Source organism: Rhineura floridana, chromosome 5 (assembly GCF_030035675.1).
Source record: "Rhineura floridana isolate rRhiFlo1 chromosome 5, rRhiFlo1.hap2, whole genome shotgun sequence".
Lineage (NCBI taxonomy): Eukaryota > Metazoa > Chordata > Lepidosauria > Squamata > Rhineuridae > Rhineura > Rhineura floridana.
The window spans coordinates 131,957,761-131,985,088 of NC_084484.1; the positions used below are offsets into that span (position 1 = coordinate 131,957,761).

Below are 27,328 nucleotides of genomic sequence, written 5' to 3' on the forward strand. Positions count from 1 at the left end.
TACTGTCAGAGGAAGTATGCCTCTGAATACCAGTTGCTGGAAACCCGAGGAGGAGAGAGTGCTTATGCTCGCAGGTCCTGCTTGCAAGTTTCCCATGTGCATCTGGTTGGCCACTGTGAAAATAGGATGCTGGACTAGATGGGAATTTCGCCTCATCCAGCGAGCTCTTTTTATGTTCTTTTGCCTTTTTATCATTTGCCTCAGACAGCAAAATGTAGCCCTGACTATAGGTAAAAGATTTGTTCAAATGTACATATTTAGCTTGTGCAGAAGAACCGTAACTACAGTGATAAATTTCCTTGCCCTCAATTTAATGTTTCCATCTTTAGGTCGCTGACTCCAGTTACAGAAACTGTAATAGTACTTGCAAATTTCTCCTTCATCTTACCCCCGCTGTCCACTTTGTCATTTAAAGTTTTCTCATATTGTATTACTCTAATGTTCCCAAGCCATTGTGAACAGTAGCAAAATTAGGCCCAGTGTACTGAGATGGGACAAATGTGGGTATTAGATGAGGGATATCTTGATTCAGAGCACAATTCTGTTCTCAACAGCTTCTGTCTGAGGGGTTACAGGATTCAGCAGCATCCCAGTTATCCTGCTGCAATGGCAGATACACCAGCAGAATGCCCCAGATATGCCAGCAAAACACTGATAGCAGATATGCCAGTGGAATAATTGAAATGGACACACTTTCCCAGGCTCCTATATCCCTTCAATGCATGGCCATGCCACCTTTGACCACAAGGTCTAGACCTAATGCATTTTTTAAAAAAGAAATAGTCACCCCACATCCACACCAATCTTGCCTTAACAGAATATGCCGTAACCTACAGGCTCCTACTACTCTTTGGCCTCATGCCACACATTCTTAGCGCTCAGAGGGGAAATTCTGGTGATAAGGAGAAAGTGCAGTTTGCCTAGTAGGGGAGTACCTTGCACACCAAGGGAAAAACTTTGCACAAAATGTGTCTCCAGAGCATTCTCAAAAACTTAAGCACATTGCTAAGAAATCTCTCTGAGACCCCTTTTGCCCCAGAACAGAACAGGCCCTTTGTCCCAGTACTGGCAGAGCAGCACAGCTTGTGTCACTCCCTCTTAGGATGGCCACTTACACATCAACAAAAAAGAGGAAGTGCCTCACACGAAAAAGGGCATGGATTTACATTTAATATGCACATTTAGAAATGGCTCTAATTTAAACAGAAATACAATACATCTCACCATAGTGGGGAAGACTGTGACAAAGGTGATCTATATTCCTGCTTACTGTATCGTCTTAGGGTTCTTTATCTTGAAGCTGAGCCAGAAAGTCTTTTAAATAGAGAGCTGAGCATTCCTTCAAACAGAGGTCAGTCCCCTGTAAAGCACTGGATGGCTACTTCACTCCCTGACAAACACCTACTTTGCATTCAGGTTTAGGGGCTACGTCCAGCTGCTGCTTGCTACTTGATATGTACATCGCCTAGAGTGGCTTCGGCCAGATAGGCAACCTAAAAATTAAATTTACATTTACATTTACTCATTTCTCTTGCTCTGTGCCTGTCTATGCTCTGCTGCTCTCACACACACATGGAATCCATTCCACAGCCAGTTTCATGAAGACCAGGAGGGAAGCTCATGTAGTGAGTGACCAGCAGCTGTGACCAGGACCCTTCCCGCAGTTGCTCTGCAGCGTTGCCAACCGGCACAGAAGCCCTGATATGTGATTGGTTGGCAACCCTATATGTTTGTGCAGGATCATTCCATCCCTGGTGCTGTTCAGTAATGACTAGCAATCTGCCACATTGTTTCTGTGTTTGGTGGGGATTAGTGAATTAGGCTGTCTCTCATTCTAGTGCAAACTGTTTTCAGGTAGCTTCACAATGAGACAGGGGATGGGGCACAGAGCTTTATACTTCCAGAGTTTCCCCCTTTTCTGCTCTCTCTAGCTTGGGCATAAGGCAGATGGGTGAAGCTGCCAGAATGTATTAGTGGGGATGGGATGAATGAGGGGATGGTGGGAGAGAGAGAGGCTTGATAGAATCCTGCCCTGCAGGGCTGGCTGGTTGGGTGAGCATATGGGGATGGGATGGATAACCATTGCACATTTGCCCTGCTAGATAGAGCCTGACTGGCTCTGAGGCTGGGGCTGCTTGTGTGCAGAGCATGGTATTTGGATCTCAGATCACTTCCTGCAGGGCTGCTGAGGATCTTTCAGGAGGTGTGTGTTTGCTGCCTGTACTACTGCAGGTGCTCCCAGAAGCAGGTGATTTAACAGCATCCAATAATTGCCATTCTGCTTTTAGAGATGGAATAGAAACTCTGCTTCCAAACTTCTAGAATCCAGATGATATGCTGTAGCCAAGTGGGCAGCCTCCTTCCCTCTCAGCCCCGAATATTGAGAGGCGTGAGATCATTGTGTGTGGGGAAATGATTAAATGCTCCCCCCCTTTCTGTTGTCATGACTACTTCCCAATGCAATTGGGGGAAGGGAGGAGAAAAATAAGCTGATGCAATTGGACAGGGGAGGAATAAACTTGGTGTTTCATAGAGAGAAGAGGCAGATCATAGAGAAGCACAATCCATATAGTCCATTACAAATATGTATAGGTTGGACAACCTGTGTGAGGGCTATTCTGTACAAAAACTTTTTAAAGAAGTAGATTTTCTGAACAATAAAGAAAAGTAGAAGCTGGACAGAGAAAACACAGGAGGATCATGTTTTGATCATAATGTCATGCACATGATCCATTAAAAAGTGAGTGAACAATGTGTAGCTGTTCCACAGTAAGCGCCCATGGTGGAAGTAGCCTGAGACTCATTCATTGGGGGTGTTGTGTCATTGTTTGTGTTGTGTATATTGTGCTAAGGGGGTGTCATCGTAGGTTGGACAGCATGGGTCCCTCTGTTTCTAGGCAGCATGGAGGGATCATCTTCATCATGTCCTGAGACTAGTGGGCAGTGGCAGTGTTGCCAAGGATGTTGGGGGCATGGCTGGTATGTCTATGGATTTTTCTTTAAGAAAAAAAGTTTATCTGTTTCCCCCTCCTGTGCTGGGTTGAGCATATATTGGATGCAGTTGCCATTAAGCCTGCTTGGCAATGCCATGTTTCTGTACCAAGCCTAAAATCAATTTAGGATTGCTTGGCCTATTTAAGTTTTACTGTGATGGGTAGTTCATACATTTCTTCTAGGCAAGATCCAATAACTTTTGGTTGGAGCCGAACATTTTTTTTCCTTATTGGGACCATCCTTATCAGCATCACAACCCTTCTTAGAGCGCAAAGTGAGGCACGCTTCTCCTGTGGCCCTTGTATCAAATACCACGAGGTATATTTTCCCTCTTTGCCTTTTGGAACAATTAAATCGGAACCTGGCTATGTTCCAGAGAAAGGTTTGTGTTTCTGTCTTTACAGATCAAGTCTTCTGTGGGGTTTTTTTCCTCCTGATTTATTTTTATTTTTAGAAGAGCAAAGTATTTTGTCACCAGTAGAGTGGAGAAAGTCATTGAGATGCAAGAGAGCAAGTTCAATAAGACACAAGTACAGAAGGTAGCAAATGGCAAATAAATACAGAAAAACAGTCTTTGCATAGTTCAGAAACGAACACCACAGGGCATCAGTGTGCTGTGTGAAGTGGTGCACAAGAAGCACATAGAACCACATTTTAGGTTGAAAGGTTGCAACTGGAAAGAAAATCCAAAAATCCTAGAAGGGAAAATTTAGAAGCAGATTTTTAGCATGAACATTAACTAGCTATATTTTTTTTCTCCAGTCAGGCCATGCTGTAGAGTGTGTGAGTGTGTTTTTCAAGGTGGAGAATGTGAGGATGACCTATATGATCTGTCTCGGCATTCCGTATCCTGTCATCCCAGATTGAGATGCTCCCTTGTTACTCCCCATCTGGAGACCGATGACATTCTGTCCTTGACGAAGTTGCTCTTCTGAAAACCCTCGCCGGTTCTTTTGTGCTTTCCTGTGAAGATGAATGTGTAAATGTGACTTTTTTGTGGTTGTAGAACTCTCGCTTTTAATCACTTTGCGCACTAACATAAATTGGTGAAGCAGCTCAATAACTGCATAAGTGAGTAACTGAAGGAATGCCCATTCTGATTAACACACACACACACACACACAGATTCTTGACAGAAAAAAAAGGCAGAACTATGATATTTCTTCAAATGTATATATTCTGGGCTTTTTTGTTACCACTGAACATAGTAAGTGGTATAGCTCTTATCCAGAGGCTAGCAAAGGACATACGATCCATTATCCAATAAAAGCTTGTACTAAAGCAGCCTTCCTCCCACTTGGTGCCCTCCAGATGTTTTAGACTACAACTTGTCATCACTGGTCATGTTGGCTGATGTTGTTGCTGATGGGAATTGGAGTCCCAAAACATCTGGAAGGCACTAAGTTGGGAAAGACTGTACTAGAGTCTAGGCAAATGCTGATCCATTCACCCATCCTAAAGATCATGAAACCATATCACCCTGGAATACTGCTGTTGATGCATTAGCTGTACCCACAGAATTGAGGAAAAATGCTTTTTCAGCATAGCCAAATCAATATAATGCTTTTCCAATTACTGTGGTCTTAAGTAATCTGGTCACAAGCCAGCAAAACACTTAAGTGGATGCCCAAATGATCTGATAGATTAAGGCAAGAATGTGTAAGACTGAGCACCTGGTGTTATAAAATAAATAAAATGCCAACTCTGACCAGAGTTCTCCAGAAAACTTCACTATCTTGATTTACATTTCCTAAAGACAAGCTTTCATTGCAGGTTCTGGATGATTTACTGAATTCACAGCTAATAATTAATTAGCACAAGTTGGATCACAGAGTGCTCCTCCTGTACAATAACACTTTGAGGAGAGGCTGTATTTTAAAAACTACAGCAAGCAATAAATTTTATTTGTTTATGATCACAAACTTTTTTTGAAGAATCCTTAGAGGGATGAAATTAGCTTAATAGAATTCAAACTTAAATTTGATTCAGTTCACATTTCAAGCTGAATCTGTCAAATTCACATTTTCCAAAACAACCCGAGAACTGCAAACACAGCCATCCTTTAAAATTTGCACTTATTTAAATTTTGCAATGCAGTTCTCCAACCAATGTTTACAAAAATGCATGTTAGGGAAAACTGCATAAAATTGAACATATGAGGGAAAACAACATACAAAAATGCATTATAAAACAAGAAATTGCTTGCAAAATAGGGTTGCCAGGTTCAGGGCCTGAGACTGATCCTGTATCTTTAGGAGAAGAGAAAGTCAGCCAAGTGCAGGTGTTCTTGCAACCCTGTAATGAGAAAAACCACAAGGTGGAATTCTCCCTTCCCCCTGCACAACTTTTCAAGATACAGAAGACCTCTTAGAGGCTGGGCCTGGCAACCAAGAGGTCTTCTGTATCTTTAAAAGTTGTGTAGGGGGAAGGGAGAATTCCACCTGGTGGTTTTTCCCATTACAGTGTTGCAAGAACACCTGCACTTGGCTGACTTTCTGTTCTCCTAAAGATACAGGATCAGTCTCAGGCCCTGAGCCTGGCAACCCTATTGCAAAAATGTGTACATAGTCAAAACTGCCTATAAAAATGTGTTTATTAGGAGAAAGTCGCACTAAAATGCTGGAGAATTTTCATGTGGATTTCAAAAAATCACCAATTGCTGCAGAAAAAAATCTATGCCAGTGCAAAGGCTGAGGTCCAAAGAACTACTAGAGAACTTAAGAATGCCTGGTGGATAAAGAAAGCTCAAGAAATCCAGCATTTTGCAGATGCTCATGATGCACGGGGCTTTTTTAATGCCACAAAGGCCATCTACGGAACAACAAATTATAGTACAAATCCCTTACGCTCAATAGATGGTATCAAACTTCTAAAGGACAAAGAGTCTATTGCACTGCGTTGGAAAGAGCATTACCACGACCTCCTTAATCGTAACTCTATTGTGGCCGATGAGGTCTTCTTGCAAATCCCACAACAACAAATTAGAGATGAGCTTGCAGTATCCCCTAATTTGGATGAAGTCAGTAAAGCTATTAATCAAATGAAGAATAAGAAAGCAAGTGGTCCTGATGGGATTCCTGCTGAAGTCTTTAAAGAAGGTGGGCCTGAATTTACACAACAACTTCATAAGCTCATCGAAAAAATCTGGATGAGGGAGGAGATCCTGGAAGACTTTAGGGATGACATAATTATCACTCTTTTCAAGAAGGGTGATAGAACAGATTGTGGGAACTATCAAAGCATGTTTCCTCTAGCTACCGCAGGTAAAATCCTTGCAAGGATCCTCACAAATTGCCTCCTACCTATCTCAGAAGACATCCTCCCTCAATCCCAAAATGGTTTCCGCCCTTCCAGGGGGACAGTGGACATGATCTTCACTGCACAACAACTTCAAGAAAAATGCAGGGAGCAAAACCGACCTCTGTATATGGCATTTATTGATCTGACTAAGGCCTTTGATACTGTAAATCAAACTGCTCTCTGGACCATCCTTCTGAAAATTGGTTGCCCTGATAAATTTGTGAATATTTTGTAACTTCTCCATGACAACATGACGGCAACAATTTTGGACAACAATGGCTCTCAATGTGATCCATTCAAAGTGGGATCAGGCGTCAAACAGGGATGTGTCATTGCTCCGACTTTATTTGCTATTTTCATTGCCATGATTCTACATCTTGTTGAGGGGAAACTTCCCACTGGTGTGGAAATCACATATCGAACAGATGGAAAGCTTTTTAATCTCAGTAGGCTAAAAGCAAAAACTAAGGTAATTACAACCTCCCTCGTAGAACTTAAATATGCCGATGATAATGTAGTCTCCACACATTCAGAGGAAGATCTTCAAACTATCCTAAATGTCATTGCAGAAGCATATGAAAAGCTTGGTCTCTCGCTTAACATCAAAAAAACCAAAGTGCTTCATTAGTAAGTGCGAACTAGTCCCTCTGTAGCACCATCAATCCAGCTTAATTGTGCAAAGCTGGAGATTGTCGATCACTTTTCTTATCTTGGCAGCCATCTGTCTATAAAAGCTGACATCAATGCTGAAATTCAGCATCGTCTGAGCTCTGTGAGTGCCGCATTCTCCCTAATGAAGCATAGTGTTCGAGGATCAGGATATTCGCAGGGAGACCAAAATGCTTATTTACAAAGCCATTGTACTACCGACGTTATTGTACGCCTATGAAACATGGACCATCTATAAACACCACTCCCAACTTCTAGATTCCACCAATGCTGCCTCCGGAAAATTCTGCAAATTACTTGGGAAGATAGGTGGACTAATGTTAGTGTATTGGAAGAAGGAAAGACCACCAGTGTTGAAACAATGATCCTCGAACATCAACTTTGCTGGACCGGCCATGTTGTTCGAATGCCCGATCACCGTCTTCCAAAGCAGCTACTTTACTCCCAACTTAAGGATGGAAAATGGAATATCGGTGGACAGCAAAAGAGGTTTAAAGATTTTCTCAAAGCTAATCTTAAAAAAATGTAACTTGAGCATTGAGAATTGGGAAGCTTTGGCCCATGAGTGTCCCAATTGGAGGTCGGCCATTATCAAAGGTGCTATGGACTTTGAAGCAGCACGAGTACAGGGCGAAAGGGACAAACGAACTAAGTGGAAAGCATGTCAAGCAAATCCTCATAGTGACCATCTTCCATCTGGAAACCTATGTTTTCACTGTTGGAGGCTGTGTGGATCCAGAATTGGCCTCCACAGTCACTTACGGACCCACTGTTGAAGACCTTACCCTGGAAGACAATCTTACTCAGCCATGAGTGATTGCCAATGAAGATGATTGGGTTCAGTAAAACTTACTCCCAGGTAAATGTGTATAGAATTAGAGCCTAAACAATTTTCATTCACAACACATCTATACCATTCATTTAGAGCACTCTTATACCACTTTAATAACCATAGCTTCCCCCCAAAAATCTTGGGAGCTGTAGTCTGTTAAGTGTGCTGGGAACTGTAGCTCTGTGAGGCATCTCCTAACAATTCTCAGCACAAACTACAGTTCCCAGGATTCCTTGGGTGAAGTCATGGCTGTTAAAGTCGCATAATAGTGCTTTAAAAGTATGTGTGGATGTGATCACAGTCACACTCTGCAAATGCAGGCAGCCTATTTGCCCTCAAGAGTGGTGCCTTCTACTCTAACTTAAAAGATAAATGAAAGTGCTGGTTAGCACTTGGGTCTATTCATCTACGCACAATGTGGGCCATAGGAAATTGATGCATTATTAAAGAGGGGGCAATTTCCTCACACTCCCTTTTCAAATCCTATGTGATTTACTCTTCGGGAGTATCTTTGGCCCAAATTCTTTTGCTTTCCCAATTCCTCCAATCCAAAAAGAGGGGGCTGTATTCAGCATTGCAACTCTGCAGGCGCAAGGTGGTTCCATAAGCGCAACAGAACTTCCTCTTTCTTTCCTGTCCCCTCCAGCCTGCCACACATCCTCAAAATTAGCTCCAGAGGATTGGGGACTACTGCAAAGCAGATCTGGGGAAATGCAAGGGGAGAAGAGGAAACAGAAATCCTGTTGCACCTGCAGAACTCCACTGGCACACCATTATACACAACCCAAGCTGTTCCCGTTTTATAGTTATTGAGAAATATAAAAAATGAAAATGATAAGAGCAAATGCTCTTCTTAAACCAGCCTTTCCCGACTAGTGGGCCACCAGATGTTGTTGGACCACAGTTCCCATCTTTCCTGACCATTGGCAATGCTGGCTGAGGCTGATGGGAGTTGTGGTCCAACAATATCTGGTGGGCCACTAGTTGGGAAAGGCTGTCTGAAACCACATGTTTGTTCTGATTTAATCCTGAATGCATCTATTAATTGGTCTTTGGACCTCCCAAAGATTCTAAGATGCTGCTTAAAATTGTTTCATTTCAGTATTCTTCCCTTTTAAAGAGAACCTCTAAGACACGAAAGAAATATTTGAAAATGTACTTGGCATATTTTCTAAATCCACTTTATGCTGAAAGACTAACAATATGAATTCAGTAACTGGTGGGATACTTTGGTCTGATTTACATATTTAAACTATGCCTGAAAAGTGGTCCCAGGAGCTCCAGAGAAGAGTTATAGATCCTTACCTGTGAAACCAGGATGGATCTCCTCTATAACATCCATCATCCCTTGTGACAGCTTCACTGCCCAAAGCCATTAAAGTTCTTTGCACAGCAGCCATGTCCTTCCCTAGAAAGGCAGAGAGAGAGATATCCTTTACTGCTAAGCTGTTCAGCTGTATTTTTGGCAGTCTATAGACACCAGTTCAATCACAAAAACCTCATGGTTTTGTTATCACAATATATTTTCTGCTTCTTCTCTGGTCTCATGTGCACCATCTGCTTTCTGCTTCTCTGCCCTTGTTAATGCCTTCTCCCCACAACAACAGGCATCCCTAGGAGCTAATCAGCATCAAAGTCAAGTGTGTTAGCTACTGAGAAGGGTCTTCTTAGTGGCTGACACACCTCCTTTCATTCTCATTGGCTCCAATCATCAGGAAAGGACAAGGAAGCATGCTGGGAGGCTCCTTTCAACACACTCCCCTTTCATGCTGATTGGCACGTAGGATGCTGGAGACATAGGGACCCTGCTGGCATCTGGCTCCCCCACACAAGTTAGGGGTCTCAGACCCCCTGAGACTACAGAGGATGTCTACGCCCCTTTGCAAACATGTCAGTTTGGGATCCTCTCAGTTTCTCACTTTTCCGGCTTTAAGTTTAGTTCTCCACATTTCCACATCCGTTTGTGATTTATTTATTTTTAAGTCCTCATGAAAATTCATCAGCGTTTTACTGCAAATTCATCTAATATAAACATTTTTTGTTGGCAATTTTGCCTAACAGATACATTTTTGCAAAGCGATTTTCCATAATATAATGTATTTATAAACACTTTACTGAAGTAAATGCATTTTTGTACACATTACTTGGAGGAAGAACTGCATTGCAAAATTTGGAAAGTGTGAGAAGTTACTATGCATAGCCTCAGCCCCAAACAGAAACACAAGAGATGATAATATTGACATATCTTACAAAGGTGATGCAAAGCAATAATATATGTGAAGAGTTCTGCACACTAATGGAGCACTTTAAAGTGAACTATAATAAGATACACCTGGTAAACTTGGAGGCCAAAGCTATGAAATTCCTCCTGAGCATTTAAATTTGCAGAATACAGGTCTTCCTTCTCAACTTACAGAGCTAGCCTCCTTCCTAACATTAACAGAATCCAACAGAATATTCACTCCACATTGTGTTGTACAATATAAGGAACTGCCCTATAGTAGGTAAGTCACAGAGTCCATCTAGCTCAATGTGGTCTATTCTTATACCTTAGGGACCTCCTCTGCCTACATGAGCTACCCAGATCCTGTGTTCCTCATCTGATAATGAGCCTTTGCAGTGGTGGCTCCCCGACTGTGGAATGATCTCTACAGAGAGATGCCCCTGATGCCATCATTATTACCTTTCACGCACCAAGCCAAGAGGTTTGTTTGTTTTATTTAAAATATTTCTATCCTGCCCTTCTACCCCACAATACAATTGTACACAATAAATAAAAACACAATAAAACTTTAAATTAGATGAAAATACATAAAATACAGTTAACAATTCAATGGGAGTGCTATTAAAAAGGGACTAAAGGGGTAAAACTAAAAAGGGGGAAAATAAAATCAGTTTCAGGCTCAGCCTTCAGTCCCTCTCAAAGGCTCTCTGGAACAAAATGGTTTTCAAAAATCTCTTAAACACCATCAGGGAGGGAGCAGAGTGGGCTTCTTGGGGTAGGGTATTCCAAAGTCTGGGGGCCACAGCTTTACCTAGCCATTGGGCTCTTATTTGGGGTCCTAGGAAATGATGATAGCCTAGCTTATATTGGTGTTTATCTTTTAGCAGGGTAGCGCAGGATTTGCCCTATTTATGTTATTGCACAATGAACACTTTTAGTCAATTAATATTCCTTTATCGTTTTGATGTATTTTAATTTTTGTATCATCTATGCTTTTATAATTGCAAATCACTCGGAGACATTTTTGTAGTAAGCAATGAATCATCATCATCATCTTCTAGAGATGTGCTATCAAGAGCCCTTTTCCAGCATTCATATACTATACAATAAATATAGGGGAAGAGAGGTATCATAGCAGCAAACCCCTAATTCCAGCCAGCGTATGTTCTATAGTTGAATGCACAGGGGTACAGATGTTCTAATAAACACAGAGAGGTTACAATGGACTGTACCCACAATGCTGCCTTTTCACACACCTTCATGGTACATACAGTAATGCCTCACTTAAAGTACATGCGTTCCTGGACATTACTTCTTTAACAGAAAGTTTGGTACCAGAGGTTGGAATAACATGAAAAGAATAGGCATAGGTTTCTACACCACAAAAAAGAAGAGCAGTTTAATATATTTCAGCAAACTTTTTATTCAAAACTAACAATATGCATGTCTGAAATGAAACAACCAGGTCAGGTAAGCCACTTGAAGGCTTCTTCCAAAATGCATCCAGGGATGCCTGCCTTGCCTTTTTTCTTTTATTGTGTAGCATCTTGCTATAGCAATCTAAAGCTCTGAGCACGGTTCTCCTCTCCATATAATACACTTGAGCAGGCAGGCAAGGGGCACCACCACCCTGTGCTTGGTCTCTCCCTCTCTGCATCCTCCCCTACACTCAAGCAGACATGTCTGCAGTAAACAGTGCTATCTGGGCATCTGGCAAGGAACATAATTCCACCATGCGCGAGAGAGCTGCCTGCAGTAGCAGCAATCCAGTAGACAAGGAGTCACATTCTGCCCCACCTACCACCCCAAAAAGACTTTGTTAAAAGAAGCTTTTTTCCTGGAGGATTTGTTGATTGAGGTATTATTGTACTTTCAACCCTTGCACAGGGCCCAAGCAGAAGTCTTTCCCAGCCCTGCCCTCTGTACAGCACATTCCAAATCGTGGTTTGAAAATAGCTGTTCAAGTAGTTGATCCTGATATAGTCTAGGAACACAGAATTCCAGATCAACTAATGATGAATCAATACATCAAAGATCTTTAATTTCTGCTCTAAGCTTTTCTTAAGGAGCGGGTGATCTGTGTCCTTCCAGACGTTGCTGGATTACAGTTCCCATCAACCCCTGATGATTGGCCATTCTGATCGGGACTTATGGGAGCTGGAGTCCAACAACATCTGGGGGAGTCACAGGTTCCCCACCCCTATAATAAACAGAATCCCATAGATCAGGATCTGAAATAACCATAATCTTGTTAGTCAGGGACCTTGGAAGAAATGGCATTGTGGTGTAGTAGTTAAAGTGTTGGACTACGACCTGGGAGACCAGGGTTCAAATCCCCACGTAGCCATGAAGCTCACTGAGTGACCTTGGGCCAGTCACTGCCTCTCAGCCTCATGAAAACCCTATTCATAGGGTCTCCATAAGTCAGAATCAACTTGAAGGCAGTACAAATGGCATTATTGAGCAGTTTGTATTGTGAGCATCACTGAGACTCCTGCTGACTAACTTGCCCCATGGAGGTTAAGTGGAAACAATAGGATGCCCCGTATGTCATACTGTTACAGAACACAAGCCTCTGTTTGAAGTGTTGTCTGGTCTAAGTTCAGTTTAAAGTGGTCCATGGACACCTAGGGCATCCTCATGGATGAGTTTCAAGGGGTCCGTGAACTGGATGCAAAACAAAAAAAATCTATCTCCACTGCAATAAATTTATTTATTTATTTATTTATGGGGGTCCATAGCTTTCATCAGATTCTCAAAGGGGTCCATGACCCCCCAAAAGTTAAGAACCACTGCCCTATATGAAGGGGGCAGAGCAGAAGCCTTGTCATTTCTCATCAAGAGTTAGCACCTGGACAGCAGACTAAGCAGGCACATAGGCCACCTGGCCACAGTGTGCCCTGTTTTAGTATTGTATTTCTATGTAAATTATAGTCATTATTCCTAAATAAGGATCTATACCTTTGAATAAACATATGCAAATTGTATGCAAATCTTTCCTCTTTTTCTGGTAATGCATTTCCTCTTTTTTTAATGATGCGTAAGCAACCATCTTAAGAAATGACCTTGGCAGCAGGTAGCAAAGTTTGCTTCGTCCTTCTCCCCTTAGAGCTAAAAACCACATCCTACGAAGCTTTCAGCTAGCACTGTCTCAAGCTTTCCTAGCCATTATCAGCATTACATATCAATAAAGGGACCTCGGATGCAAAAGGCACTCTAAATGGTGTAGATGAGCCTGCAGCCCATGGCCGGTCCCAAAGGGTGGCCAGGTTGGGCCCTGGCTGAGGGCCCCTGGAGCCACAGAGGCCCCTGAGGGGCCTCTCAATACGATGGAGAGGAGGAGTGCTCTTTTTCCACAATCTGTGGCAGAGTAGCTGCCAAGGATCGCAGAGAGGGAGCCCGCCCAGCTCTCCTCTCTTTTGAGGCTGCGTGGGCTGTGCGCATAGGACTGCCATTAACCAAGATGGTGGCCGAGGTTTCTCTAAGGGGCTGAAGTCCCCAGCGCCATCTTGATTTATGGCAGCGATGTTTGTGCATAGCAGCCCAGGTATGTGTGTGTGCACACATGTGTGTGTGGAGTGCATGCACGCCAGGGCCCAGAGCAAGCTGGTGCCCAAGGGCCCCCGGCATGTCTGGAGCTGGCCCTGCTGCAGCCTCATAAACTAATCTAAAACACAAAATGGACACAAAGGGGAAAGTAGAAGGTCTGCTAATTGCTACACAGGACTAGGGAACAGAAAATAATCAAAGCAAAAGAGAAAGGAATCATAAGCTGGTTGTAAAAGTGAATTTTGTTTTTACATGGTGGGATGCAAGAGTTTATTTTGACTCATGTACACATATTAGACAGCTGCTGCACACATGCTTTTTCTTACATGGAGATTAACTCCCTGTGAGAAAAATGTCATGCATGAAAAGATTTTAACATGGCTACTTTTTTGGAAGATGTACATAGACACTCAGTACAGGATCTGTGAAAACACAGAATCATAGAATAGTAGTTGGAAGGGGCCCTAAAGGCCATCGAGCCAGCCTCCTGATCAATGCATTGTATATAATTAATCATCATGTGGGTTGTCCGTAATTCTGGTTCTGAACAGAGAAAAAAAGCCTTAGCAGGAAAACAAATCAAAGGTGGAGGGAAGCCATTGAATCAAATGGTGAAAGCAAAAGATGTTGCAATATTGCACTGAGAAAGCCAATCCAAATATCAGTGGGAAAAGCCATGCAACACACTCCCCTGCAAGCCAGACTGGGTGGGGTTTGGAATGAGCAGAGAGGTCCTTCTGCCCAACTTTCCCAGCTAAGCTGGCCTCCTGCCACCTGCTGAACATGCAAGTGGGGAGGTGGGCCGCTTGGTTGCAGCTAGTGGAAAACCCTGAAATAGGTCATTCTAAGGGCAAGGAGGAGAGGCTGAGATAGCCCCAGCTCCATTGTATCCTGACCCAATTTCACTGCCAATGCACAATGATATGGGGCCCAGTCATTGTACCAGCTCCAGCCTGGCACAGTGATCTGCCTGCTGCCCAACTTCCACCCTGCCCACCATGCATGGCATGGTTGCAGATGAGGTGGTGGCCTCACTGCTCTGTATAGGCCCACCAGCAAGGGGGAGGGAGGTTGGATTGAAGCCTAAAATACAAATGACTCTGAATATTCATCTTTCTCTTAACCCAAACTTCATACCCAAGCTTGAAGTGTTAGCATGGTTTAGTTCAAGAATTCTCGTTAAACTATACAAGACCACATACAACTCCTCCTTTCCCACCCCCTTGAGTTTCTAAATTATAATATGATCAGTCACTTGGGTAAATATCTTCAAAACCCATATATGTTCTTCATGGTAGGAACACAGGATGCTGTTTTATACTGAGTCAGAGCCACAGGTCCATCTTGCTTAGTATTGTTTGCATTGACCAACAGCAGTTCTGCAGAGTTTCAGCCAGGGAGTCTTTCCTAGCTCTATCTGGAGATGCTGTGGATTGAACCTGGAACTTTCTGTATGCAAAGCAGATGACCTACAACTAACTACGGCCCTTCCAGAAAGTAGTAGACAACATAACTAATGATAAGGGTTTACTAATGGTAGGAAGAGGAGTAGTTGTCCATTCAAAAGGTGTTGAAAGAAGGGAGACAGTTGGTCAAGTATGATAACCTTCCTATTTTGTAATATGTAGCCAAATTAAACAATAAAAAACAGTTAAAAAGATGTTGAAATAAGGCCTGTACTTTGGCAGTGAATATTTCCCATCTGGGTGTTAATGTTTAGGCTTCCAGATCTCTCCTGACATTAAGAGATGTCTGTCATGAAAGATGCTTTACTGTGACTCTACAGATGATGTTGGAATACTGCAACCCATAATCCTTGACCATAGACCAGGCTGGCTGGGCTGATGGGAGCTGGAATCCAGCAATGGAGGCCTACAGGTTCTCTATCCTTGGTCTATATGCTAGCTGAGTAATACTCCATCTCCAGGAGATGGAGTGAGACTGTGTAGATTTGGTGCCCAGTCCAAGTCCCAGTCCAGCCAATCCAAATGTCTGCCATGACTAGTTTACCATTGGATGCTCTCCTCTGCCAATGGGCCTTCACCCAAGCATGATAATGATCACTGTTTATGGGAACAGTGTTTATGATATTTTCCCCTATGTTTGCTTTATATGCTGAACCTTCTATAAAAACCATCACTTTCTTAGATTTGGGGAGTCTGTGTCAAATGAGTATATTTTTCAATTAGAAAAGATTTAATTAAGTCCTGGAAAAAATATAAATCTCTTAGAGAAGATAACAAGCCATTGGGAAAAACACGTTTGTAACACAACACAAACAGAAGAGAAAGATAATGACATTAGGGAATTTCCCCCCCAGAGAAGTACATGATTAACATCAGTTTAAGTAGCGTAATATAAAGAAGGCAACTGTGACTTCAATAAAAGCTCATGTAAAACAGATATTTGTACCTTCCCATAAATCCACTGTTTGGAAAATATCTGTTGTTCGTATTCCATAGATTTCGGCAGCTTTCAAGAATTGAGAAATTTGCTCCATTTGCTTGAAAGCCATCTTTGATTCTGTGATCTTTGGAATAGGTTCTTTTCCCTTGGGATGTAAACTGTTTATTAACTTGCACAGCAGCTGGGAGATTAAAGATAGAAGCAGAAATGAAAGGGGAAAAGAAATCAATTAGTTCCAGCTCACTAAAGACAACATGTACACGCTATTTAGTTTACAGTGTCGGTGCTCTGATGACATTCACAGAGGGATTTTTTTAAAAAAAAAAATACAACAGAAATATATATAATTGAGAATAATTCTGAATGTGTTTAAAGCAAATAAGCTAAAAATGATAGCCAATGCTTCCATTTCCACAGATGGACCAAACATGTATAGATGCACTGGAGCAGACAAAATCAAATCATTTGCTAAAGGTTACATAACAATTGACAGTTGCGTGGGAGAGCAAATCTGTAGCCTGAGCTCAGCTGTAAGTACTCTCAATTGGTGTGCTGTTAAAAACACAATGGCATAGGCTCAATGAATTCGCAGGTCTTACATCTCCAGCGCAAATTACAGCATCTTTGTGTTTATTGTTAAAAAAGCGAATCACTACTTCAAGATCTCAGAATGTTTACAAAAACAGATGAGTGTGGCATAAGCATAATTTTCATTTTCTTTTTTTTCTAAAAAAGAACACTAACTGGTTTCTTAAGAAGATAAACCTGGTATTTAAAAGCTCTGCTTAAAAAAGCAAATCTGTTATAATTGTCTAAGAAATGGTAATCTATAGTTACCAAATCATATAATCATCCATCCATCTGTATTATCACACATATGTTCACTATTCTGTCTAAAGCCTCTTGATCATAATGAGCAATTGTTTAAAATATTTTAATTCTTCTAAAGAAAGACAGTTTATAAATGAAACAGATGATAATGATGCTCTTGGTGCAATGGAAAGTTTTGTTGCAGTCCAAAAACATTACTTTGTTACCTAATGATTTCTATGGGACTTATATCCAAGTAGGCACAAGGCCAAAGGTAATTGATTAGCTTTAGCCAATGGAGCTGTGGATTGTAAAAGTTAAGGAGCCTATATTATAGTAAACATTATTGTAGATGCAACATCAGATCATTACTTACTGTTCCATCCATTAACCATTTCTGAAAATGTTGCCTTCCGGGAGGGGGTTGCTCTATATTTTCACCACACTGAATTATAATCCAGTCCACCAGCCGACCCTCCAGTTCTGGATCATATTTTTGTTCAATCTTCTCCTGGACTTCTCGGCTTAAACCATAGCTTGGTCCTCTGTTGGCCATCTCTAGGAAGAAGGAAAACCACTTTATTTAATTGCAAAAGCTGCAAATTACTCAGCATCTATTATTGAGCATCTATTCAGATCATTCTGGAAAAAATATTCTAAACAATCCACGATGTGTTTCAAAAAAACCAAAAACCTCACAAGAGTATCAGACTTTGTCTTTTACTAGTATTGTGCCAAAGAAGTTACAATACTATCTATAGGGAATCATCAAAGCTGACATTTTGGCTGCAAGTGAAATTTCTGTTGTTGCTAGGAAGAGATGTAAGCATTTCAGATTAACATTGCAACTGCCAGCAAATCCAAAGGAATTAAAACAAAACAAAGAAGAAAGACAAATAGGTCTATTACAGGACAACTTAGAAGATCCTTTCAGTGACGCTGGTGAAGGTCTTTTCAACAGTGATCTGGGTACGGAAATGCGGAGACCATCGAAGCAAAAAAATATTGATAAAATTTAAGAAGAGATTGAGGCTGCTGCAATGCTCTGCTGCTCCTGGTGCTGCTGCTCTGGGAGCATCGTGATCTGAGGAAGGGTGTGTTGATTTGATTTTCCTCACAGATGAGGAGGGTCAAAGCAGGGGCGTTGCTAAGAGCTATTAAAGAGGCTGTGCTACTCTTGTCTTAGCTGGCAAAGGAGTCATATTCATCTCAATGAGCTGCAGCCTGCTCCTCTGAGCACATTTCCGCTGCAGTGTCAGTCCTTGCCTTCCAGGCTGTGGTACTTCACTTCTATGATCTTATGCTGCAGCTGTTGTCATGGTGCCCAAGAAGATGGCTATTAAAAATACTCTCAGGATTATTTCATACATTTGAAGTTATGTTCTTTTAACCCAAGAAAAACCTGCATAAATTGTAGAAAATGCAGGTGGGGGGGGAGAGAGGGATTGAATCCTGTATGCTTTCATTAGATGATGATATTATTATTATTATTATTACTACTACTATTTTGTTATCATCATAATTTGTTAGTTGCTTATTACATAAAGAATCTCTAAGCAACTTTTTAAGAGCATAAAATAAAATCTTGAAAAATTACTACCCATTACAATATAAGCCATACACTAACCTATGGAACATAGCCAATAAAACAGCAGCAAAAATGTATCCTCAATAAACAGCAAAAAACATCATAGTGTAAATCCAAAGGAATAAGATAAATATTTTACTCTGCTTGAATGAAAATAAAATATTTAAGTAGGTCAAGGGTATCTTAGAAAAGGATGTCCCATCCTCCCCCCCCCTCCAATTCCTACGCAATAGCCCTGCATTGAATGGAATATTTCAAATTCTTAAACGTTAGAACTTTTCAAATCCTAACTAAGGCAGACTTATCATATGCAGAGCTTTAGTTACTAAGCAAAGCTGCATTGCTTGGAACATGAGAACAGCCAATCAGGGCCGGTCCAAGAAGTGAAACAGCAAATGGAGGCGAGGCAAGACGCATAGTACGGAAGACTATAGTACAAAGCGGCCAAGTAATTTTGGCACCTGGGGAAGAAAATCCCAGCAACATCTCTGCCTGCAAAATGTAATAAAATTATAATAATAAATTGAGGGTCATAGTCAGCTAAGTCATTCTCACTGCTGGTATAGCACAGTGGGGAGGAGAGCCTGGCTAGGAGTCCAGAGTCTGTGAGTTCAAATCGCTGCTCGTGTCTCCTGGGTGTCAAGGGCCAGCTAAAGATCACCCCCACAGTGAGTGGCTCAAGGGTTATGTGCCCTGCCACCTGTGCAGCCGTGGGCAAGCTGCATAGTCCCAAGGAGCCCAGTCGTCCCCCAGCTGGCAGCTGCGGACAAGGAAGGGGCCGGCTTGTGCAGCTGTGGCAAGCTTATCAGGCCCTAGCCAGCTGGGGAGGACTAACCTCAGAGGTAGGCAATGGCAAACCCCCTCTGAATACCGCTTACCGTGAACACCCTATTCATAGGGTCGCCATAAGTCGGGATCAACTTGAAGGCAGTCCATTTCCATTTTTCAAGTCATTCTCAGAGTAAACCCATTGAAATGAACCTATGTTAGTCATGTCTATTAACATCAATGGGTCTACTCTGAGTAGGACGAGCATTGAATACCACCCTTTATAACTACCCTTCTGCTCTAGGATGCACACCCTCCTCTAGGGTGCACACCTTAAAGTAGTGAGGGGGTTTGACAGTGTCGAAGAAGCTGACAGCAATGCTGTCAGGAGTCTAGAGTCTTAGTAGGGTCACCCAAGGTGGAATGAGCTGAGACACCAGACTAAGATGCATCCAAACTCAGAGAAAGGCAATGGTAAACCACCTCTGAATACCTCTTACCATGAAAACCCTTGGAACAGAGTATCCAAAATGCAACACGAGATAGTGCTGGAAGTTGAGACCCTCATGTCAGAAGGCACTCACCGAGCTACTGGGAAAGAACAAAGGACAAGTAGTGCTGTGACTAATGATGCAGCTGGGTCAAAGCCAAAAGGAAGCCCAGAGGCTGATGTGCACAGATGCAAAAGGAGAGTCCAGAGTTGTATGATGTACACAATAGGAACATGGAATGTGAGAAGCATGAACCAGGGAAAGTTACAAATTGTCAAGCAAGAAATGGAACGTATCAACATTACAATACTTGGCGTGAGTGAATTAAAATGGATGGGAATGGGACATTTTCAACTGGGCAACTACAAAATATTTTATGCAGAAAATGAGAAATCAAGAAGAAACAGGGTTGCTTTAATAGTGAGAAGTGATGTAGCAAAAGCAATTACGAGCTACAACACAAGGTCTGAGCGAGTGATATAAATGAGATTAAACAGGAAACCTATTAAAATAACCATCATCCAAGTCTATGCTCCAACGGCAAACACAGAAGAAAAGGAATTGGAGAGATTTTACGCAGATGTACAGGAAGAAATTGATCACACACCAAAACAAGATGTGCTGATAATCACGGGGGGACTGGAATGCAAAAGTAAGGAACAGAGAAGAACTAGGAATTGTGGGGAAATGGGGCTTAGGAGATAGAAATGAAGCAGGAGAAAGACTTATCAAATTCTGTGAAGCCAATCATTTGTTTCTCACAAATACATTTTTTGAGCAACCGAAAAGATGACTGTACATGTGGACATCGCCAAATGTTCAATATACGAATCAAATTGATTATATAATTGGTAACAGAAGATGGAGAAGTTCCATACTTTCTGTGAAAACAAGACCAGGAGCAGACTGTGGTACAGATCATGAACAGGTCATATCGAAAATCAGAGTAAAGCTAAAGAACAACAACAAAGTAATCTTAATGCCAAAATACAATTTAAATAATATCCAAGAAGAATATAAACATCAAGTAAGGAACAGATTTGAGGCTTAGTTGACAGAGAACCAGAAGAACTATGGAGTGAAGTCAGAGACATTATCAGGGAAAAATGCAAAAAGACAATACCTCTAGTTAGAAAGAGAGAAAGACCTCAATGGATGACTGAAGAAACTCTTAAAATGGTTAAAGAGAGAAGGAAAGCAAACTCAAAAGAAGATAGCAACATGGTCGAAAGCCTAAATGCAATAATACAGCAACTAGTACGTAGAGTCAAAGACAACTATTACAATAGTTATTGTATAGAAATAGAAGAGGACAACAATAAAGGTAAAACAAGAGCCCTATGCTAAAAGATTAGAGAAATTAAAGGGAAATTTAAATCAAGAGTAGGGATATTGAATAATCAACAGGGGAACACACTGACTGACTGAGATGAAATAAAAGGAAGATGGAAGCATTACACTGAAGAACTCTATAAAAGAGATGCAAGGATGACAGATTCATTCCCAGAGGAACCGTATGATGAAGGACCAGAAATTTTAGAATTTGAGGTGAAAGCTGCTCTTAAAATACTGGGAAGAAACAAATCACCAGGAACAGATGGCATACCAATAGAGTTGCTACATGTTACTGAGACTGAATCTGTCCAAATTTTGACAAAAATTTGTCAACAAATAAGGAAAACTAAACAATGGCCCACAGACTGGAAGCGTTCAATATATATCCCAATTCCAAAGAAAGGAGATCCCAGGGAATGCAGTAATTATCAAACTATTGCCTTAATATCCCAGGCAAGTAAAGTAATGCTCAAGATTCTACAACAAAGGCTCTTACCATATATGGAGCGAAAAATGCCAGATGTCCCAAATGGATTTAGAAAAGGAAAAGGAACCAGAGATCATATCACAAACATATGCTGGATAATGGAACAGACCAAGGAATTTCAGAAGGAAATCACCCTGTGCTTTATAGATTACAGCAAAGACTTTGATTGTGTAGATCATGAAAAACTATGAAATGCTTTAAAAGAAATGGGGGTGGCATAGCATCTGATTGTCCTGATGTGCAACCTATACTCTGGACAAGAGGCTACTGTAAAGACAGAATATGGAGAAACTGACTAGTTCCCAAACAGAAAGGGTGTGAGACGGGTGTATTTTATCACCCTATTTGTTTAATTTATATGCAGTACATGTATGGAAAGCGGGATTGGACCAAGATGAAGGAGGTGTGAAAATTGGAGGGAGAAGTATCAGTAATTTAAGATATGAAGACGATACCATACTACTAGCAGAAACCAGTAATGATTTGAAATGAATGCTGATGAAAGTTAAAGAGAAAGCACAAAAGCAGGGCTGCAGCTGAACGTCAAGAAGACTACAATAATGACAACTGAAGATTTATGTAACTTTAAAGTTGACAATGAGGACATTGAACTTGTCAAGGATTATCAATACCTAGGCACAGTCATTATCCAAAGTGGAGACAATAGTCAAGAAATCAGAAGAATGCTAGGACTGGGAAGGGCAGCTATGAGAGAACTAGAAAAGGTCCTCAAATGCAAAGATACACTAAAGTCAGGGTCATTCAGACCATGGTATTCATTTGAAATGTGGTGTTGGAGGAGAGCTTTGCAGAAACCATGGACCATGAAAAAGACAAATAATTGGGTGTTAGAACAAATGAAACCAGAATTATCATGCTAAAATGATGAAACTGAGGTTATCATACTTTGGACACATAATGAGAAGACGTTAGAGAATAAAGACAATAATGCTGGGGGAAAAGAAGGGAGTAGAAAAGAAGGAAGGCCGAACAAGAGATGTATTGATTCCATAAAAGAAGCCACAGACCTGAACTTACAAGATCTGAACAGGGTGGTTTATAACAGATGCTGATTCATAGGGTCACCATAAGTTGTAATCGACTTGAAGGCACATAACAACAACAACAAATAACTACCCATTTCCTAGCCTTTCATGATAATCAATGGCCTGAGGTGACTCTGCTAGCTTGTTATTCACTTGGACAGTACTGTAGGCAGTGCCTCTTGACATTCTAGCAGTGGCACTCATTCTACTGCTTGCATTGCAGGCACTAGACCTACCTCTTTTCTGCCAGTGGGGGGGAAACCTGCCTCTTTCAAGGGCCATACCGTTCACATGTGGAAGCATTGTTGGCTTGTTTAGAGCAAAGGTTGGGAAATGATGTTGTGAATGCTTCCATATAGGTTTTGAAAGCTCATTTTGTAAGTGTGAGAGAATTTTGTTGCCCCCCAAGTACAGGCAAAGCATTCAAATATCCAGTCCTGAAGCAAAAGAGAAGATGGCACTCCCATTTCAATGACCAGATTGGCAGCTGAAACTCTATCCTGCAGCAGAAGGCTGGCATTTTTAGGAGGAAAGTTTGGGGCTTGCCACTTCTCCCTCCACCCCCACCCCACATCATGTGCTGCTGAGGTGGTTACCTCACACTCCCTCATGGTTGGACTGGTCCAGAGTCTGGCCTGTAGCCCAGGGGGACAAATGTGTGTGCTGTCCCTCCAAGTTGTGCTTTACCCCACCCCCAGATTTTTTGGATAAAATTTGTTTTCATTTTAATTTTTGATATGACAGCCAATGACAATATCCTTTGAAAGAATGATTCCTTGTTTTAAGAATAGGAATCTCTGCAAAATTCAGTGAATAAGGCAGGGCAAGTGCACAACATAAGCTTCTTCTGGAAGAGCCCCCAAAAATCTGTTCACTAAAGACTTTCTCTGGCTGGAGGTGGATTTTTCATTATCACAACCACCCCATAATTACTTAAGTGTTCCTGAAAAAAAAAGCCTGTATAGTAAGAGTTAAATATTAGAACTTTGTATTATGGACTAAAGTTAGACTGTAGCCCTTGGACTTGCCTTTGCTCTGCTTTTTGTTTTCATTTTCAGTTGTGCTGTCTATCCAGCCAGTCATAAAAAGCATGTTTGCCTGCAGTAAGAAGTAAGAGGGTTTTTTTATTCTAGTTATTATAATGAGTAGAGCAGGATTGAGTGCTTATTGCTAAAGGGTGAACTAAGAGAGATAACTTAAAGTGATCTGAAAAAATGGCCACCCTTTACTCTTTTAAAGCACTCACTATATTCACAATCATAGGGGCTACAATTTTCTTCTTTTTATTAATTACTTGATGGCAAAGGATGAAAACAGCCCTAGAGAAATAGAAATATTGCTGTGTACACTACAGTTAGCTAGCTGGCTGGCTGAACACCTAGGCTGTAACTCAGGGTTAATTTCTGATTTTCCCAAAATATGCAGCTCAGCATGAAGCCTTTTCAGGGTTTCTGGACAGAAAAATCAATCCAGCAACCAGTAAAAAAAATCCAATTGCTTTCAACAATTAGTTTCCAATTGCTTAGTTCATCCTTTATAAAGCAGCCAGTTAAATAGTTTTCCCTTGATTGTCCAACAAGAAGGAAAATCTAAAGGTGAGGAACAAGACTAGAAGGAGGGACTCTCGAGGAGGAATTAACAAACACACCCTATAGTATTTTGTATGGACAAGTTTATTTTTCAGGTGGAATCTAAAATGGAGATAACTACTGCAGCATTAAAGCCAAGCTCAGGAGCTCACTGTCTACCAAAATAGTTCAGTTCATCAAGAATCAGAACATAGGGACAGGCCACAGGTGAAAGGGGACTATGGGTATAGGCAAAGTCAAGCTTTTGAGTCTGGTATTCCTGGGGATCTCTCAAAAAAGGGTGAGACAATTCAACAGATTAAACTTCTTTCATGTAAGTTAACCCAATGGAGGAGGAGTGCCGGAGAAGATCACTGCCTTTCCCTTCCCTATACCTGGCTCTCAAATCCTCTCTACCAGTGCAGGGGGGGATTGGCTGGTGCTATGCTCCCCTCCCACATAAATACCCCACCTAGAAATGAGGCTGCCCCATCTAACAAGGAAGGCTGGCTATAGGGCTGCCCAGAGTCCAGCAACAGTTTCATCATATGAACATGCTAAGCATGTTTCCCTCTCCCTGCCTTCTGCACCAGTCGAGAGAACAGCAGTCAAATAATTTCTATAACGTCATTCTATGTCGCATCTTTTCAGATTTGCACAGTCAAGTCTTTTCCTTTCATTTATTTTTGCCAAGTTCTGATGCTTAGCCACAAGCTCTCTGATTTATATAATCCTCAGACTCTCCTGGGCTGGACTTGAATGCATGAAAAATTCAGTAGGTGAGCCTGCAAGGTCTCTGTATTATGTAGTGGCAATTTCTCCTCTTTTTTAAAAAGGCTGAAATATTTTCTTACACAATTTAGTTCTTTTTGAGCTCATCCTATTGTCCACACAGCATGCTGTTCATGTTAAATAAATGAAGCACCTGAGGGAAATGATTTTTTGAAAATAAAATAAATAAATAAATCCTGTGTAGGTTATTTACAAATACCTAGGTCATACGTTAGGATGAGACTGGATTTTATCGTTTTGGAATAGGAAGCTATGAAGTGAATACTTAAGGTCTATTACTACAGTTTCCTTGTACTAGAAAAAGGATTTTAATGCATTGCATTTCCTTTGAATTAATTTAATAAAATCTATAGAATAGCAGTGGAAAGCTGTTTGGTCTCCATCATTGCCCTTTGGATCCACTTCCAATGGGATGAGTCATACTGTATGGATTGTAGTTAACAAATGAATAGTAGTGAACAAATGAACCTTATCTGTGATAGGGTAGTGGCTCAGTGGTAGAGTATATTGCATGCAAAAGGTCCCAGGTTCAACTGTGGCATCTTCAGGTAGGATTGGGATTAAGGCTGGGGGAGAAATTTGTTTCAGTTCACATTTAAAACTGAATCTATCCAATTCACACTTTCTGAAACAATATGAGAACAAAAACATAGCCATGCTTTGAAATTCACATGTATCCGAATTTTGTGATGCAGTTTTCCAACTAATGAATGTTTACAAAAATCCATACATAAAGAGAAAGTATGCAAATAATTAATATATTATTTTTTTTAAAAAAATCTTACATTTATATCCTGCCTTTCTTTCATCAGGAAGCCCTGGTTCCCAGCTGATTCCCTATCCAGGCACTGACCAGACTCATACCTGCTTAGCTTTAGCAAGGTGGTGGCCTCATGTGCCTTCAGACCATATTCTGCGACCAGTAAAAATAACATACAAAAATAACATATTTATTTATTTATTTATCTTATTTTATTACGTTTTTAGACCGCCCTATAGCAATAAGCTCCCAGGGCGGTGTACAGCATAATAAAACAGGTTAAAATACAAGTAAATATATTAAATACAATGTAAATACAATACACAATAAAACATAATTAAAAAATTTCAATTTTAAATTCAAATTTTTAAATTTTTAAAATGCCTGGGCGAAGAGGTAGGTCTTTACCTGGCGCCGAAAAGATAACAAAGAAGGCGCCAGGCGTATCTCATCAGGGAGCGCGTTCCATAGTTCGGGGGCCACCACTGAGAAGGCCCTAGCTCTAGTTATCGTTCTCCGTGCCTCCCTATGCGTTGGGACATGGAGAAGGGCCTTCGACGTCGAGCGCAGCGACCGGGTAGGTACATAGCGGGAGAGGCGTTCCGCCAGGTATTGCGGTCCGATGCCGTTAAGGGCTTTATAGGTAAGAACCAACACTTTGAATCTGGCCCGGAAACATATTGGTAGCCAGTGCAGCTGGGCCAGGACAGGTGTTATATGATCAAATTTTTTTGTCCCAGTAAGAACTCTGGCCGCAGCATTCTGCACCAGCTGAAGTTTCCGAACCGTCTTCAGAGGTAACCCTACGTAGAGTGCATTAAAGTAGTCCAATCTAGAGGTTACCAGAGCATGGATAACTGTGGCAAGGTTCTCCCTATCCAGATAGGGTCGTAGTTGGGCTACCAGCCGAAGCTGGTAGAATGCATTCCGTGCCACCGAGGCTACTTGAGCCTCCAGTGACAGGAGTGGATCTAATAAGACCCCCAAACTACGGACCTGCTCCTTTAGGGGGAGTGTAACCCCATCTAGGGCAGGTCGGACATCAACCATCTGGGCAGAGAGCCCCCCCACCAACAGCATCTCAGTCTTGTCAGGATTGAGTCTCAGTTTATTAGCTCTCATCCAGTCCATTATCACGGCCAGGCAGTGGTTTAGTACATTAACAGCCTCACCTGAAGAAGATGAAAAGGAGAAGTAGAGCTGCGTATCATCAGCATATTGCTGGAAACGCACTCCAAATCTCCTAATGACCTCGCCCAGCGGCTTCATATAGATATTAAAGAGCATGGGGGACAGAACTGAACCCTGTGGGACCCCATATTGGAGTATCCAGGGACTCGAGTAATGCTCCCCAAGCACCAACTTCTGGAGACGATTCTTGAGGTAGGAGCACAGCCACTGCCAAGCAGTGCCTCCAACTCCTAAGTCCGCAAGACGTCCCAGAAGGATACCATGGTCGATGGTATCAAAAGCCGCTGAGAGATCAAGGAGAACCAACAGAGTTACACTCCCTCTGTCTTTCTCCCGACAGAGGTCATCATACAGGGCGACCAAGGCTGTTTCTGTACCAAACCCCGGCCGAAAGCCAGATTGACATGGATCCAGATAATCAGTTTCATCCAAGAGAGCCTGGAGCTGGTGAGCGACCACACGCTCTAAAACCTTGCCCAGGAACGGAACATTTGCTACCGGTCTATAGTTGTCAAGAT

At 41.6% G+C, this 27,328-nt stretch overlaps 1 protein-coding gene across 3 annotated transcripts in view; it reads right to left on the reverse strand.

Moving 5' to 3' along the window:
• Positions 1–3,431: 3,431 nt before the first annotated feature.
• LOC133385322 (transgelin-3) overlaps positions 3,432–27,328 on the reverse strand; it is a 48,017-nt gene continuing 24,120 nt past the window's right edge. Inside the window, exons 1-5 of one of the 3 annotated variants that reach the window (XM_061628082.1) lie at positions 17,694–17,889; positions 17,161–17,342; positions 15,981–16,155; positions 9,101–9,203; positions 3,432–3,957 (exon numbers count right to left, since the gene is read on the reverse strand). In XM_061628082.1, coding sequence (XP_061484066.1) covers positions 3,816–3,957; positions 9,101–9,203; positions 15,981–16,155; positions 17,161–17,340 — 600 coding nt within the window. In that variant the 5' untranslated portion in view covers positions 17,341–17,342; positions 17,694–17,889 and the 3' untranslated portion in view covers positions 3,432–3,815. Of the gene's footprint in view, positions 3,958–9,100; positions 9,204–15,980; positions 16,156–17,160; positions 17,343–17,693; positions 17,890–27,328 lie in introns of those variants that run through there. The other 2 variants (XM_061628083.1, XM_061628084.1) reach the window with 2 other exon arrangements.